This window comes from Peromyscus californicus, unplaced genomic scaffold (genome assembly GCF_007827085.1).
Source record: "Peromyscus californicus insignis strain IS unplaced genomic scaffold, ASM782708v3 Scaffold_3__1_contigs__length_106647218, whole genome shotgun sequence".
Lineage (NCBI taxonomy): Eukaryota > Metazoa > Chordata > Mammalia > Rodentia > Cricetidae > Peromyscus > Peromyscus californicus.
In genome coordinates, this window is record NW_026294551.1 from 9,291,108 (window position 1) to 9,305,684 (window position 14,577).

General features: G+C 48.7%; 2 protein-coding genes across 6 annotated transcripts in view; one reads left to right on the top strand and one right to left on the bottom strand.

Moving 5' to 3' along the window:
- Slc39a11 (solute carrier family 39 member 11) overlaps nucleotides 1-14,577 on the top strand; it is a 443,246-nt gene that overhangs the window by 396,576 nt on the left and 32,093 nt on the right. The window lies entirely within an intron of this gene.
- On the bottom strand, nucleotides 3,287-3,641 carry LOC128122797 (60S ribosomal protein L37a). Its single transcript, XM_052758544.1, has one exon. It carries the CDS (start codon nucleotides 3,612-3,614, stop codon nucleotides 3,336-3,338), a length of 279 nt encoding a protein of 92 aa, XP_052614504.1. The 5' UTR covers nucleotides 3,615-3,641; the 3' UTR covers nucleotides 3,287-3,335.

The following is a 14,577-nucleotide window of genomic DNA, read 5'->3' on the forward strand; positions in this document are numbered from 1 at the left end:
TGTTCGACCTCCTTCAGTGACCCTCAGAGCATGGCCTAGGAGAGTCAGGGCCGTCCGTATTGGAGCTATTAAATTGTCGTAAGAAAGAGGCCTTTGTCGCAGGAACACAGCCCTCAGCTCAGTCACAGAGACAGATTGTGCCAGAAAACAAATAACAAAAAAAAAAAAAAAAAAAGAGTTCAACCACAACATTCTTTGGAACTCAGTCATCTGCCTCTCATCTGTTCTTAAAAGACGAATTTCCTTTTATCAGCGTAATTCCTTCAGATAGATCATTGGCTTATAATTCCAGCCAGAACAAAGAGCCCTGTGGAGACCCTTGCCCAGACCATCTGCATGGCCTGCACCCTACTCTGGTAAGCATGATCACAGGCCTGCAGTGGGGAGACAGAGGGCCCCCCTCAGGTGCCCAGGAGAACCGGGCCTGCGGTGGAATTTTCAATAGGAGTCAGCAGGACTAAGTTATGAACACCCCAGCTCACAAATCTGCCTTCAAATCCCAACTGATATCTGCAGATCAGACCCAGGGGCAAAGGACCACTTGACCCACATGGCCCTCAGGTACTGCCACGAGGCCAGGAAGTCTCGTGTCTCTCCCCACCACCCTACCTCTCATCCCCCCCACCACACCACCACAAGTCTTCTCAGAACATTTCCCACAGAACCTTTGGTTCTGGTAGCCAGCCTGGGCCTTAAATCTGTGCGTGGGACTCCTTGATGAATATCTGTAGAGGCTGAGCAGGTGGGAGGCCACTCTTGTAGGAGGCCCGGAAGACGACCTTGGCCTCTGGGGAGGGAGGCCCACATCCTGGTGGCAAAAATGAACACACTCCTAAGAAGGGTTTAGTTTCCAGTGCTGTGGCTGGAACTCAGGGCCTCCTGCGTGCTAGGCTGCAGTCTACCCACAGCTGTAACCTCAGACCCTTGGTTAGTTTGTGATAGGAGCTCACCATGGAGCCCAGATGGGCTCCAAACCTTAGATACTCTCCCTCCATCTCTTAGAAAGCTGAGATTACAGGTGTGTGCCATCACACTGGTAAGAATGAGCTTTAAAAAAATCAAGATGTGGCTGGGGTGTACTTCAGTTGGTAGGGTCCTTCCCTAGCATGCACCAAGCCTTGGGTTGGATCCCCAGCATGACATAAACTGGGCATGGCGGCACATGCACGGTCATTCTGAACTATGTGATAGGTTTGAGGCCAGCCTGGGATACATGAGACCCTGCCTATAAATAAATAAATAAGATGCTAAAGAAGATATGTCCATATTTAGAAAAGACAGGACAATTGTGTGGGGTGGGGCCTCTGCCTTGTCCTTCTCCAAGTTCCAAAGCCTTTGGTTCAAGTAATGAGCATACATTAGAGCCATTGAAGAACACAAAAATCCAGGCTCTAGCTCTGACATGGAATGTAGCCTGTCAAGGTTTGGCCCCAGCATCCGCAGTTCCCAGGGAGCTCTGATATGCCACATAGTATGAGAACCAGCTTTCCAGATGGAAGGCAGGGAAAGAGAGGCTCATGACCCCCCACCTGCGTGACCTCTGCCCCTTCTGCAGGGGCCATGTAATCCCAGACAGGAGTCTTCTGCATCTGAATGCATCAACTCTGGCTAAAGCTCAGCGAAGTTAGCTCAGGTAGGTGGCAGTGAGAGACAAGGACACTGAATTTTATGTCCTGAGGATTGGAGTTACAATCCAGTGCAGAGTGACATGCAGGAGCCTTGTTCCAAAGGCAAAAAAAAATGACTTTTTTCTTTCCTCTGTGATAGTTACCTTAGTGTGCGATGCTGTGTGTGCATGTATGTGCATGACCTCTTTAACTTTTATTAATAGAAAATATACATGCCTAACGTTTACGCCCGCAGTCATCTTCCATGGTGCACGGCCACATTGCTGTACCGCCAGTACCACCATCTGTTTTGAGAACTCTCTTTCTCGTCCCAAGCAGCCTTGTACCCATTTAACACCAACCCCTCCCTCCTTCCCGGCACCCAAGCTCTCTGCTCTCTCTCTCTCCACAGCTGACTCTCCTAGAGACTCTGGGATTTGTCCCTTTGTGTCTGGACCTGCCACTTAGCATACTCTTCCTGAGGCTCCTCCGTGATGTATCCTGTGTCAATTCCCGTCCTTTTCAGGGCTGAGTCATAGTCACGCTCACGAATGGACCTTATTTTGTTTCCCTGTTCACCGGTCAGTGGACAATTGGGTCATTATTCTTCCCACACTCATATGCACATACACAGTGCACACACTCACATGCACACTCAGGCACACAGTGCACACACTCACATGCACACTCAGGCACACAGTGCACACACACTCACAGGCATGTACACATACACACTCACGCCCCCACCCTGTGCTGCAGGGGCAGAAAGCTTGTTCCTCCAGGCTCCAGTGCTCCCGTGACCTGGTTGCTTGGACCTTCCTGTCCGTTCTGCTGTCTACTTTCCTGGCTTGAGCCTGCCTGGTCTGCTTGGCTTTGGAGCTGCTCACCTCCTTCCTCACTGGCACCGTCTGTCACTGTCACTTTTGGCCCAGGATTTTTTTTTTCTTTTTTGTTTTGTCATGTAGCCCTGGCTAGCCTGGATTCAAACTCATGCAGTCCTCCTGCCTCAGCCTCTTGAGTGCTGGAATTCTAGGTGTGAGCCACTACACCTAGCTCTGTTTTTCTTTATGTTTGTTGTTTTTATTATTTTTAAGAGGTCTTACCAAGTAGTTCAAGTTAGTCTCAATTGCAATCCTGCTGCCTCCACCTCTAGATGCTGGAATGACTGGCCTGCCCCACATGTTCAGCCCCAGTGTTTCATTCCCCACCTGGACTCCTCCCCTTCCCCTGACGTGGACTGGCCCCCCTCTCACATTGTTTGTCGCAGTGTCTGTCACCTGTCATTGCACCAGGCAGGGACACCTGGTCTACCCCCTCCTGCTGCAGATCATGTCTCAATGTGACCCATGGTATTAACTTTCATATTAAAAGTTCCATTTCTATTTTTCTCTCTGCGGTTTAGTAAAATACACAAAATCGTATCCCTTGGCCTTGGACTTTGCAGAGGGAGAAACAAGGAAGTGTAGCAGGGAGGGTCACCTCAAAGGACTCTGGAAAGTTCCTCTCCTCACCTAGGAGAGCTGTGAGAACAGTCGGAGCCAGCACTCAAAGCTCACAGTGCTGCTGTGTGAGCCGTGACAAGGGCAGGATCCAAGACTGTGCAGGTGGACCTCCCATGTCCTGTTAGTTACTTTCTGTTAAAAATCTGATTTTTTTTTTTTTTTTTTTTTTTTTTTACGTAAATTAACCCATTTATTAGAGCACAGGCAGGTCTCAAACGGTATGCTTCTACTGGTCTTTCAGTTCCTTCAGTCTTCTGATGGCGGACTTCACTGTGACAGCAGAAGTCGTGTTGTAGGTCCAGGCTCCACCAGCCACTGTTTTCATGCAGGAACCACAGTGCCAGATGCCAACGGCTCGTCTCTTCATCTTGGTCTTGCCACAGAAGGAGCAGGTGTACTTGGCGTGCTGGCTGATTTCAATTTTCTTCACCATTTTCCGGAGGGAGGCACCATAGCGGGTCCCGTATTTCCCGACGATCCCGACCTTCTTGGTGCGTTTAGCCATGTCGCCGGAACCGAAGCCCAAGCCGGAGAGCAAAAATCTGATTTTTTAATGGAAGCTCATGAGAAGTTTTAAGATACATATACTTTCTTTTTTGAGATAAGGACTCATATAGTCCAGGCTGGCCTTGAACTTACCGCGTAACCAAGGATGATGGTCTTGAATTTCTGATCCTCTTGCCTCTAGATCCCAAGAGCTGAGGTTACAGGCATGCCCCACCACACTTATTTCGTGCAGTGCTGGATGGAGATCAGGCCAGGCCTCACATACACTAAACAAGTGCCCTACCCGCTGAGCTCCATCCCCAGCTCTGGCTTCTGGTCTTGTTTTAGCCTCTAGGAGTTAGTGAGAATGGCATCTACCTTTGAGTGAGGAGCTGACATTGCCCAGCATGGCCAGCTGAGTTCTCCTGTAGCGAGTCAGCTCAAATATGTGTTAAGAATATGACAGCAGGGATAAAAATACATATGTTGAAAATCCTTGGGACCTGACTCCCTCTCCCCCTACCTCTGTGTGTGAGTGTGTATGTGTGTGTGAGAAAGAGACAGAGACAGAGACACAGAGAGAGACAGAGACAGAGTGTGTGTGTGTGTGTGTAATCCAACCTGCTCAGTCTATATAATGTTACTTGTATGTATGTTTTCAGGGCTATTTAGTGTGCTCTTCCCTGGGGAAGACTATTTCTCCCACTCTCAGAAAAGACAAGCAATTGATCTAATCACTCCTTTCTACTCATCCTCTGCTTCTTTGGCCCAGGCCCACTTCCCTCACACGTCCAGGGTGCATTTCCCATTATTCCAGGAAGCTGCTGTGTGCCCAAGCAAGGGGAATGTGGCAATGAAACTGCTATCTTGCTGCAGCCTTCATTCCTCAGGAGTCAGAGACCATGCCTGATACTAGATCATCTGAGAGGCCACAAGCAAGCCTGGAAGGATGGCACCATGTCTGGCAGTAGGGGTCCACTAGAGAAACACAACTAATAGGATGTGTGTGTGAACAGATCAGATGGAATTGGCTCTCATGGGTACAGAAGCTGGGAAGTCCAAATTCAGATTGTGGGTAGGGAACTCAACCTAAGAGAACTGATGGTTAAGATTCCACTGGAGGAATTCTTTCTCACTTCGGGGCCATGTCTTTTTGTTCTGTTCAGGCTTTTGATTGTTGGGGTAAGGCCCACCAGATCAGGATAGGCAATCCCTGCTCCATGTCACCAGTTACGATGTTTGTTGTGATGTGTAGCTTAGTTGGTAGACTGATTGCTTAGCATGCAGAAAGCCTTGAGTTCAATCCCCAGCACTGCATAACCAGGGGTGGTGGCACACTCATATAATCCCAGCACTCGGAGGTGGGGTAGAAGGACCAGAAGTTCAGGGTCATCCTTAACTGGCAAGTTCAGAGCCATCAGTGAGACCTTGCTCTAAAATACAAAATTAATAATAATAATATTTATCACCTCTAAAAACACCCTTATAGAAACATCTAGAATATCTGACCATCCCTGAGCATTCTATAGCTCAGTCGAGTTGACGCATAAAATGAGCCATCACCCATGAGACCCCTGGGGCCCACTCAGCTGAAGAACAGAAGCAGGCAGTCCCCAGACAGTGGGCTCCTTCAGCAGATAGCTGCACTGTAGCAGGAAAGGGTCTGTGTAGTTACTGTTCCTGCAGGAGTTGTGCTTGGTTGTCTGTCTGTCTGTCTGGAGTCTGCTGGCTTGCCTCTCTCTCCCTGTTTGGAGTCTCGCTTCTTCCAGCTGTTTGTAGTTAGAGGCCAGTTTTCGCCACACTCGGGCAGACTAGACACCATGGGGCTTCACGGCCGAGCTTTGCAGTTTGCCTGGCACCGATTACTCCATGCCGTCCATGGACTTTGCCTCCCTGGCCATTCGGTGGAATGAAGACCAAGAATGACTTCATGGCCCTGTAACAGAACAAGCATGTGTGTCCCTGTGGGTGTGGCTGTGGGTGTGTCAAGGGCGATGATTGGGGCTTTGTTCTCCTTATAATGGAAACGATGATGTCTTGAAGTGGCTTGAAGACACATGTGCCTTCTTTCTTTTTTTTTCAGTCTTTCTCTCCCTTCAGTGATTCCTTCCACTTCTTACCCACCCTGCAGCACCGCCCACATGTCCCTGCCCATACATGTGTACCAGCCTCTCTCAGGACAGATCCACATTGTTCCAGTTGAGCTGCCCACGACAACCTCGTTCATAACAAGGCTTACATTCTCTTTCCGTAGTCCCAGGAACCCCTGCTCCCATTTACAGTGCATCTCAATTTGGATTTGCATATTCCCAGTGTTCCCTAGCCGCCCAGGGCTGCCATATTGGATGAAACATGAATTTTAACTCTTGGCCGCACCATACAGTCAACTGAGGAGCTTTAAAATGCTGAGGCCAGGGCAGGAGAGATGGCTCCATAGTTAAAAGCACTGGCTTCCATTCCAGAGGAGCTGGGTTTGATTCCCAGCATGTACTTGTTGGCTCACAACCCTCTGTAACTCCAGTTCCAGAGGATCTGACTCCCTCTTCTGGCTTCTGTGGGCACTTTACACACACATGGTGCACAGATACACAGGCATGTCTATGCAGATATGCAGGCAAAACACACATATATATAACATTTTTTCCAGTGCTGATGTCTAGGTCCTAGCTCACAGCCATTCTAAGTTTTTATTATTACATTTTTGGGGGGTGTGTGTGCGTGTGTGTGTGTGTGTGTGTGTGTGTGTGTGTGCGTGTGCGTGCGTGTGCGTGCATGCTATGAAGTGTGAATGGAGGCCAGAGGACAACTTGAGGGAGCTGATTCTCTTCCTCCACTATGTGAGTTCTGGTGTTTGAACTCAGGTCAGTCTTGGCAGCAAGCACCTTTACCTGCTGAGCCATCTCACGGCCCCTGTTTTTATTTTGTTGTTTGTTTTGTTTTGTAACAGGGTCTCATGTAGCCCAGGCTATCTATGGAGGACTTCCAATCCTCCTGTCTCCACTGGAATCAGAAGCACGCAACACTACACCTGGTTTCTATGTTGCTAAGGATTGAACCCAGGGCTTCCTGGATGGTAGGCAAATAAATACTCTCCCAGGTACTGAGCTACATCCCTATCCCCTGGTGATTTTGATTTAAAACTGGGCTGCGCTGTGGTCTGGACTCCTCAGACAGCTGTGAAGCAGACAGTCATAAACCGTGGTAGTATAAGGTGCTGTCCTGGGGAGGCAAATCCCTCCTCTGTCATGGCTAGGCTTCTCTTTTCCTCCTTCCCTCTGAGACCCACACTGTAAACAGAAATTAAGCAAGCTCCAACTTGGGTCACAGAGGGGAGAAAACCAGAAACAGGAGAGTATTAAATTCTGTCTGACAGGCGAGAGGGGACAAGCCAAGCTCCCTTGTCTTCTTGGGATTGTTTACCAACAGGTTCGGTAAGCGTTTGTTTTACCACTGCCCTTTAAGCTCCCAAGGCATTTCCCATCCCCGCTGCCAGAGTGTTCTCTGAGAATCAAGGAGCCGTTAGGAGCACCAAATGTTTAGCATCGTTTGCCCTGTGCCTCTCTGGGATCTTCTGAAGGGATCGGAGGCATTTCCATGGGGAGTCTCCGTTCTGGACATAATGAAGGGATCAGGAAGGCAGAAGACGAGGGGCACTCTGCCAAGTCTGCACCATCCATTCCTCTCTGCCCTAGACAAGTGAACTCTCCATCTCCTCAAATAGAAACCAGCCCAGACTAACCACGGGACTCAGGTTTTCAAATGCATCCAAAAATGATTGTTTCAGGGAACTGATCAAATGAGGCATGAGTAATTCAATCAGAAGGAATGCAAACACAATCATATCTGGGTCCCCTGGTGTCTGGGTTCAGCTTCTTGCCAGCTAGGTAGGGCAGCTCACACACACCTGAGGCTCTGCTTGGCCAGTTGGTCTCTTATACTTCAGGGGTGGCAGAGGGCTGGTATCCATGCATCTGCAGGACCGGAAACTTGCTAAAGGTTTCCTGGAGGCTGGAAATCGGAGGAAAAAATATGCAGAGGAAGAGGGGACATGCTTCATCTTTTCTTTTCTTTATTTTTTTTAACTATGTATATGTGCATAGGTCAGGGTGTGTGCACATGACTGCAGATCCTTTCAGATGCTAGAAGTGTCCAGTCCCCTGACCCTGGGGCTGGAAATGCTGGGAACAGAACTTGGATCCTCTGCAAGAACAGTATGAGCTCTTAACCACCGAGCCGCCTCTCCAGTGCATCCTCTGTTTGGAGGGTGTCAGTTTTAAATGAATAAACTCAACAACTGATCCAAGAAGATGGTTGTTGTACTGTGTGCACCTGGGAGATGCATACGGCCCAGTCTCTGTGGCTGAATTATGTGGCTGTCGGTTAGGCTACCAGCCTTTGTATGTTAAAACCTTCCAGGATAGAAGATGAATTGGCCCCTCTCTCCTTGTCTAACTAGTCTGTCATCTTTATTTGCAAACAGTCAGCTAGGTCAGAGGTACAGCATATCTGCAGATAGGTGATACAGTTCAGTGCATTCTGCAGGGTCCATGGTTAGAGAGATGGCTTAGTGCTGCATAACTATGAGGATCTGAGCTTAGATCTCCACACCCATGTAAAAAGCCTAATGTGACCATGCACAGTCCTGTAATTTCAGGACTATGGGGAGTGGAGACAGGGGATGAGCCTTGCTGGCCACTGGGTTCAGCTCAAGGTTCAGTGAGAGACCCAGTTGTAAGGGAATAAGATAGAGGATGACAGAACAGAACACCCAATATCTTCCTCTGGCTTCCGTGTGTGTGTGTGTGTGTGTGTGTGTGTGTGTGTGTGTGATCTCCTGTTTATGATCTGATAAATGATGTCCCCATACACACCAGGACTTTGAGCCCTGGTTTTCTCTTTCTGTTCCCACAAGCCTAACATCCTTTTACAAGTCTTTGAATGGGTTTCTCACTTCTTATTTACAAGTATCTTTATCTTTATATTTATCACTTATCTTACACTATTTACAAGACATGGAAGCACAGCTCACCATTGCCTAAGCTAAAAACATAAGTTTATTAATTCACAGAGAAAAAGAGTTCAAAGATTCTGGCTTCAGGCACAGTTTGGTCCAGGGGCTTAAATTATATCTTAAGTGTCGGCTTGCTTTTCTCAATCAGGAACGCTGCATCTTTGGGACGAATAATCCTGTCATGGAGGATGCCGTGTGTAGTGTAGGACGCTCAGCAACGTCCTTAGCACCTGTTCACACTATGTGCCAGAAGTTGTGAAGTCCTACTATGTGTCGGGAACTCTACCAAGTTCAGGCTTAAGGGGAAAAAGAAAACAAACGAACACAACAACAACACAAAAACCAGTTGGTTCCACCACACAACTCGGTAGAACATACTAGAACAGAGTTGGAGCAGCACACTGGGTCGTGTGAGTGTGAAGACTGTGGATTTGTGCAGGAGCATAAGCAGGGGTGGAACCTGATGTGTTCTTTAAACTGTGTCGCTTACTGTCATCTGGAAGAGCTCCATCTGGCCCGGGTGTCCTACTTGGCATCACACTTCTCTTGAGCCCTCAGATCCATCCCTTGTATCTCTCCACAGTGCTAGGGGAACAGCTGCTCTCAATCCCTCTAGGCTTCTGAAGTTCAGTTAGCTGCCACTGGGCCCCTTCTCTTTAAGAGAAGTTCCAGATCTCTAGCCTCCTGGAAGGCATTGTGGATAATGCCCCAGCTGTGCCAGACATCTGAATGAGGACTGCCAAAGGAGGCCAGTTCTTCCAGACATCTCCAAACTCTGCCTCTAGGATGAAATGTGGAGGCGACCCTCCGAGACCTGAGTTCTGCAGTAGGCCATGTGTCCTCTTCTGCGCTCCCTGCTTGCCCCAATCACTCTAAGGAGTGGCTGACTGGATAAGTCCAGGCTAGTCTAGGGAAGGTCCTCCCTGAAAACCACCAGCAAAGTCTGGAAGTGATTTCAGTCCTCTCCAGAGAACCTGCACCCTCCCAGATGCCCCCCACCCTCACCCCCCCCCCCCCCCCGGTCCAAGGAAGCCCCATCCAACTTCCCACACTGTCAGCTCTGCTGGCATGAGGACATCTATCCCACCCAAAGCCCAGGAGAATCTAGGGCACAAGTGGATATTGGCTCAGCAAGACAAGTGAAGAGGATGATTTCAAACCAATGCTTTTTATTTCTGTTGGGTTTGTTGGTTTTTGAGTATCCCAGGTTATATACCCTCAAACTTAAGACCCTTCTGCTTACACCTTCCAAGTGTTAGAATTGCAGGCGTATGCCACCAGGTCCAGCATATCCCGTTGTCTCTTCACTGAATCATATTTGTGTTCATTGTCCTCTTCCTCCTTGGAGAGAACATTTAAATAAACATATAAAAACAGAGAGAATTCTGTACTATCAAACCCCATATGGTCATGACCCAGTGCCGGCAACTGTCCAGCCAAGCCACATCTTGCCCCCTTTTTGTTATTGAGATTTGTAAGCACACACTAAAAATGGGAGCCCCTGTAATGAACTCAACATGCCATGTGAACACCCAGCTACCAGAGGCAACCAACTTCGCCACAGGAAAAGCACAGTCAGGGATTTGAGTTACCATTTTGGAAACTGCCAGATCGGCTCCCTTCTGAACTGTTTATAGAGACAAACTCAACATCCTACAATTATATCCAACTTCCTTTCTGAGAGAAGACCCAGAAAATGCCCACTTTTTCCTCCCTTTCATCTGCAAAAGCTTCCCCCAAATTTCAGCCTTTGCCTATGTAAACACAGACTTAGAGGCATTTGGGGAACACCCACCTCCAGGGGGGCTTTTATCTGCGATTATCTTATCAGGATAACACTAAACCAGCCCCTGGTAGAACAAGGCTGCTAGTCTTTTACCCTGCTTCTGTTCCCAACCACCAGTTCAGTTTGTAAATCCACCGTTCCAGGCGGAAAACAATTTGAAAGGCAACATTGTTTCCGGACAAGGCTGTGATTGTGACAAAGAGATTATGTGGCTCCCTTCTACTAATAAATCCCCCTGCTGGGTTATGGCGGGGGTGGGTGGTGGGTGGGTGGGGTTGGTGGTTGGCAGAAGGATGAGGTAGCCTGTCAATCTACCTTCCTGGACCCATCTGAGTGCTCATGTAGAGAAATCATTTAATACAGAAGGGCATTTCCAGAGCCCTGTGGTCATGGGGGTGGTGGGTTGTGTTTTGAAGATGTAGAGGAGCAAAAGTCCCTGTGATAGCATTTCTGGGGTTGTAGGGGACGCTTGCCACTGGTGCTCTGCCTCGTAGGTAGCCAGGTATCTTGTATGGAGTAAGCTCATTGTACAAGGTGCCTAGATGTTCGGCTGAGGGTGGTGGTGTATATGTATGTCTGTGTATGCGTTCATGTCTGTGCAGGTGCATGTCCACATGCATGTGAAGGCTAGAAGGTGACATTGGGTGCCTTTCTCTATCACTCCTAGAGTCTCTCACTGAACCCAGGCCTCTCCAATTAGGCAAGACTAGCTAGAAAGTCTCCAGGGTCCTCTTATGTCCACCTCCCCCGACCCGGGGCTGATGTTACAGACGTGCACCACTGTACTCTGGTTTTTACCCTGGCTCTGTGGGTGGAACTCAAGTCCTCATGCTTACCCAGCAGGTGCCTCATCCACTGAGCCACCGCCCCAGCCCCTCTCTGACACCTCTGAGATGGTTTGGTGGCAGCAGACTCAGGTGCAGCTTTACAAGGTTAGGTATGCCAGATCTCTGCCCTCTTGCATCAGTGAGCTACTCCCTGGCCCTGTCTTGATTCCAAGCAAGTTGAAAAGAGACACCTCACTGCGGGAGAACTAGGAAGTGAAATGTACAAAAGTCCTTAACAAAACCATAAATGGTGCATAAAAGTTGGGTGTTAAGGGTTATTAGCAGAAATAAAACAAGAATGCTGCAGGCAAGGTGCCAGAGAAGGCTTTGGACTTGGATCAGTGCCCCAGGCCTTGGCCAGGGCCCCCAGTTTTGCTTATAAAATGTAGACACCAAAATGTAGCTCCAAGGCTGCTGTGGTAATAAGTGGGATCTTGTGTGTCAAGTGTCTACTGTGGTGTAGCACACATGTCAGGGCGCACCAAAGGCAGGCAGTTACAACGTAGCAATAACATCACAAAGGATACAACCATTAAAAGTGGATACACGCAGGCACTGCAGCGAGGGGGTCACTGTGGGCAAACCGGGGGGCTCCTGATGGATGCAGCCATGGATTATAAGAGAATTTGTGGAGAAATCAGAGTTGGATTCAGGGTCCCCCACTAAGGGAGTGGGTTTTATTGGTTGGGCATCTGACGACAGCTGGGGGCTTTCAAGAGTGATAGAGGCAGCGAGGACCATCCATTCAGCCCCGCACAGGCACAGATTTTGAGGTGAGCGCTCAGGTTCACTGTGGAGGGGCTATACCACAGCCTCCAACCTTCCTTGATCTGTAGATGGAGATTAATGCCAGCCACCTGCATCCTGCATCTGTCCTGTGGAGCCTGTACAGGAGTGACTGCTTTTTTGTACTTTGGATTCTCTGTCACTGGGATAGAGGGCAAGAATGCAGAGGCTAGGGCTTCAGACTTAGCTCCACTGCCCCTTTTGGTCCCTAGAACTCCCAGCTGAATGCCAACATATTAGAAAGGATGACCTTTCTTCTCAGGAGACCCTCTCCTCCCTCCAGCCCACCCATCTCTTTTCAAGCTCTACATGAGCTGTGATTATAAACATTTTTACTTGCTTATTTATCGCCCATATCTCTTTCCAGGCTCTGCTTCATCACATGGTCCTTCTGCCCCATGCCTGGCATCCAGGTATTGCACATGGTCTCCTGTGGCTGCTATAACAAACTGCCACAGACCTGGGGACCTGGAACCATGAAGGCTAAATCTCAGGAGGCCAGAGTCTGAAGGCAGAAGGGTGACAGAGCCTTGTTCCCTTGGAAGACTGAGGGAGGAGCCTTCCTCTGTGTTCCTGGGGGCTTCAGGCTTCCCTTGGCTTGTGTCTGCATAGGTTCCCTAAGCTGCCACCTTTGCAGGGCTTTCTCATTCTCTGTGTCTGGCTCCTGCTTGTATCTTGTGAAGACACCTGTGATGGGATTTAGGGTCCTCCCTGATAATCCAGGATGTCCCCATACCCAGACCCTGTATTTCCTTACAGCTCAAAACTTCCTTTCCAAATGTTTGCAGTCTCTGGGACTCAGATGCATCATTTGGAGGCTGGTATTTAATTCCAGAAGCCTTCCTTTACCAGAAGTCTCACTGGTAACAAATAAGTTTTCATCTATATCTCTCCAAGTCCCTATAGGCTTCAGAGTTCCAGTTGGGCTCAGCAGTTAAGAGCACCTGTGCTTTTTTAGAGGTCCCAGGTTCAACTCCTTGCACCTACGTGGTGTATGTATGTATGTATGTAACTGTATGTAACTCTAGTCCAAGGGGATCCAAGTCCTCTTTTGGCCTCTGTGGGCACCAGGCATGCATGTGATGCCCAGACAAACATGCAAGCAAAATACCCATATACATAAAAATAATTAAAGATTAGGAAAGACATGAACTTGTAACTTCCCCCTTCTCCTGCCCTGACTGCCACCCCACGCTGCCATGATGAGCTCTTCTTTATCTGGAACCATAACCCCAAATAAACTCCTCATAGAAGTTGCCTTGGTCATGGTGTTTGATCACAGCAAGAGAAAAGTGACTAATACACGACTGTCCTTTCTGTCAGAACCAGAGCAGCCAAGGAGATGGCCTAGTCAGTAGGTTGTCACATAAGCATGAGGACCTGAATTTGAACCCCAGGACCCAAGTTTTGTTTTGTTTGTTTTTCTAGGAGCCGTGGTAGCATATTCTTAAATCCCAGAACTAGTGAGGAGGAAACAGGCAAATCCCCGGAGCTTCCTGGCCACCAGCCCAGGCTATGTGGTGAGCTCCAAGCTAGGAAAAGACCCTGTCTCAAAAAGGTGGACAGTGCCTAGAGAATGACATCCAGGGTTGTCCTGTGCTCCCCTCCACTTATGCAAACCAACCTCCCAGCAGAACATGCGCACACCCCTAGAGCATAAAAGCCAGTCGTGCAGCTTTGACAGCCAGCCAATCTTGATGGCAGTTACTCCGCTCTCCCCTGGTAGCCCAGCAAGGAGCCATAAATAATACAGAAATGGATAGGTGTGGCTGAACGTCAATAAAATGTCCTTTATGAAACAGGACAGGTGAGTTACAGGCCTCAGGCTAGTTCGTCAGTCCTTTCTGTAGATAGTAGGGGGCTGTGGATTGTTCTTGAGCAGAAGAACAGTGTGGCTAGAGCATGGAGAATTCCTGTGGCATCTGCAGGTGGAGGAGAAAGGGGGCTTTTCCTTTTACATTGTTTCTCGATGGCCATTGCACGCTGAGGCCAAGGGTAGCGCTTCCAAGACAATACCATATTTGCCACACTACCAAGAAGCAAGATTCTTGCCATTCTGGGACCACCCAAGAAATGGATGGTTGGCTGATCTCATTTTTAAGGAAAATACTTAATAATGAGGCTCTCTCCAGACTCAGTCCCAGCTGGTATCACGGCATCTGTCCTGGAAAAGGACAGGCGATTCTGCCAGCTTTGCCATCTGCTTTGATTAGAAATGAGAGGTTTTCCAGGCAGTGAGCTGGCTGGCTGGTCAGTGGTCTGCGAAGCCTCGGCAAAATGGAGCCCAGGTGGAGCTTATGTAGAATCAAAGTGTTCCCCCACCTTCTTGGGGTAAACGAACAATGGGGTGATGGGGTGTATCAGTGAGGGGAAGCCTAAGTGCATACCTAAACAGAGGTTCAGCCTCTCAATCTACAGGAGCAAGTGACTCTCAATTCCACTATTGGTGTTGTGTAAACTGTTCCTGGGGAGATGAACGATTACTTACCTGCAATAAGACAGCAAGAAGGGACCAGAGAAAGCTCTCATCCAGTGGAGCATGGAGAGCCAATGGACCTAATTGAGATTACTT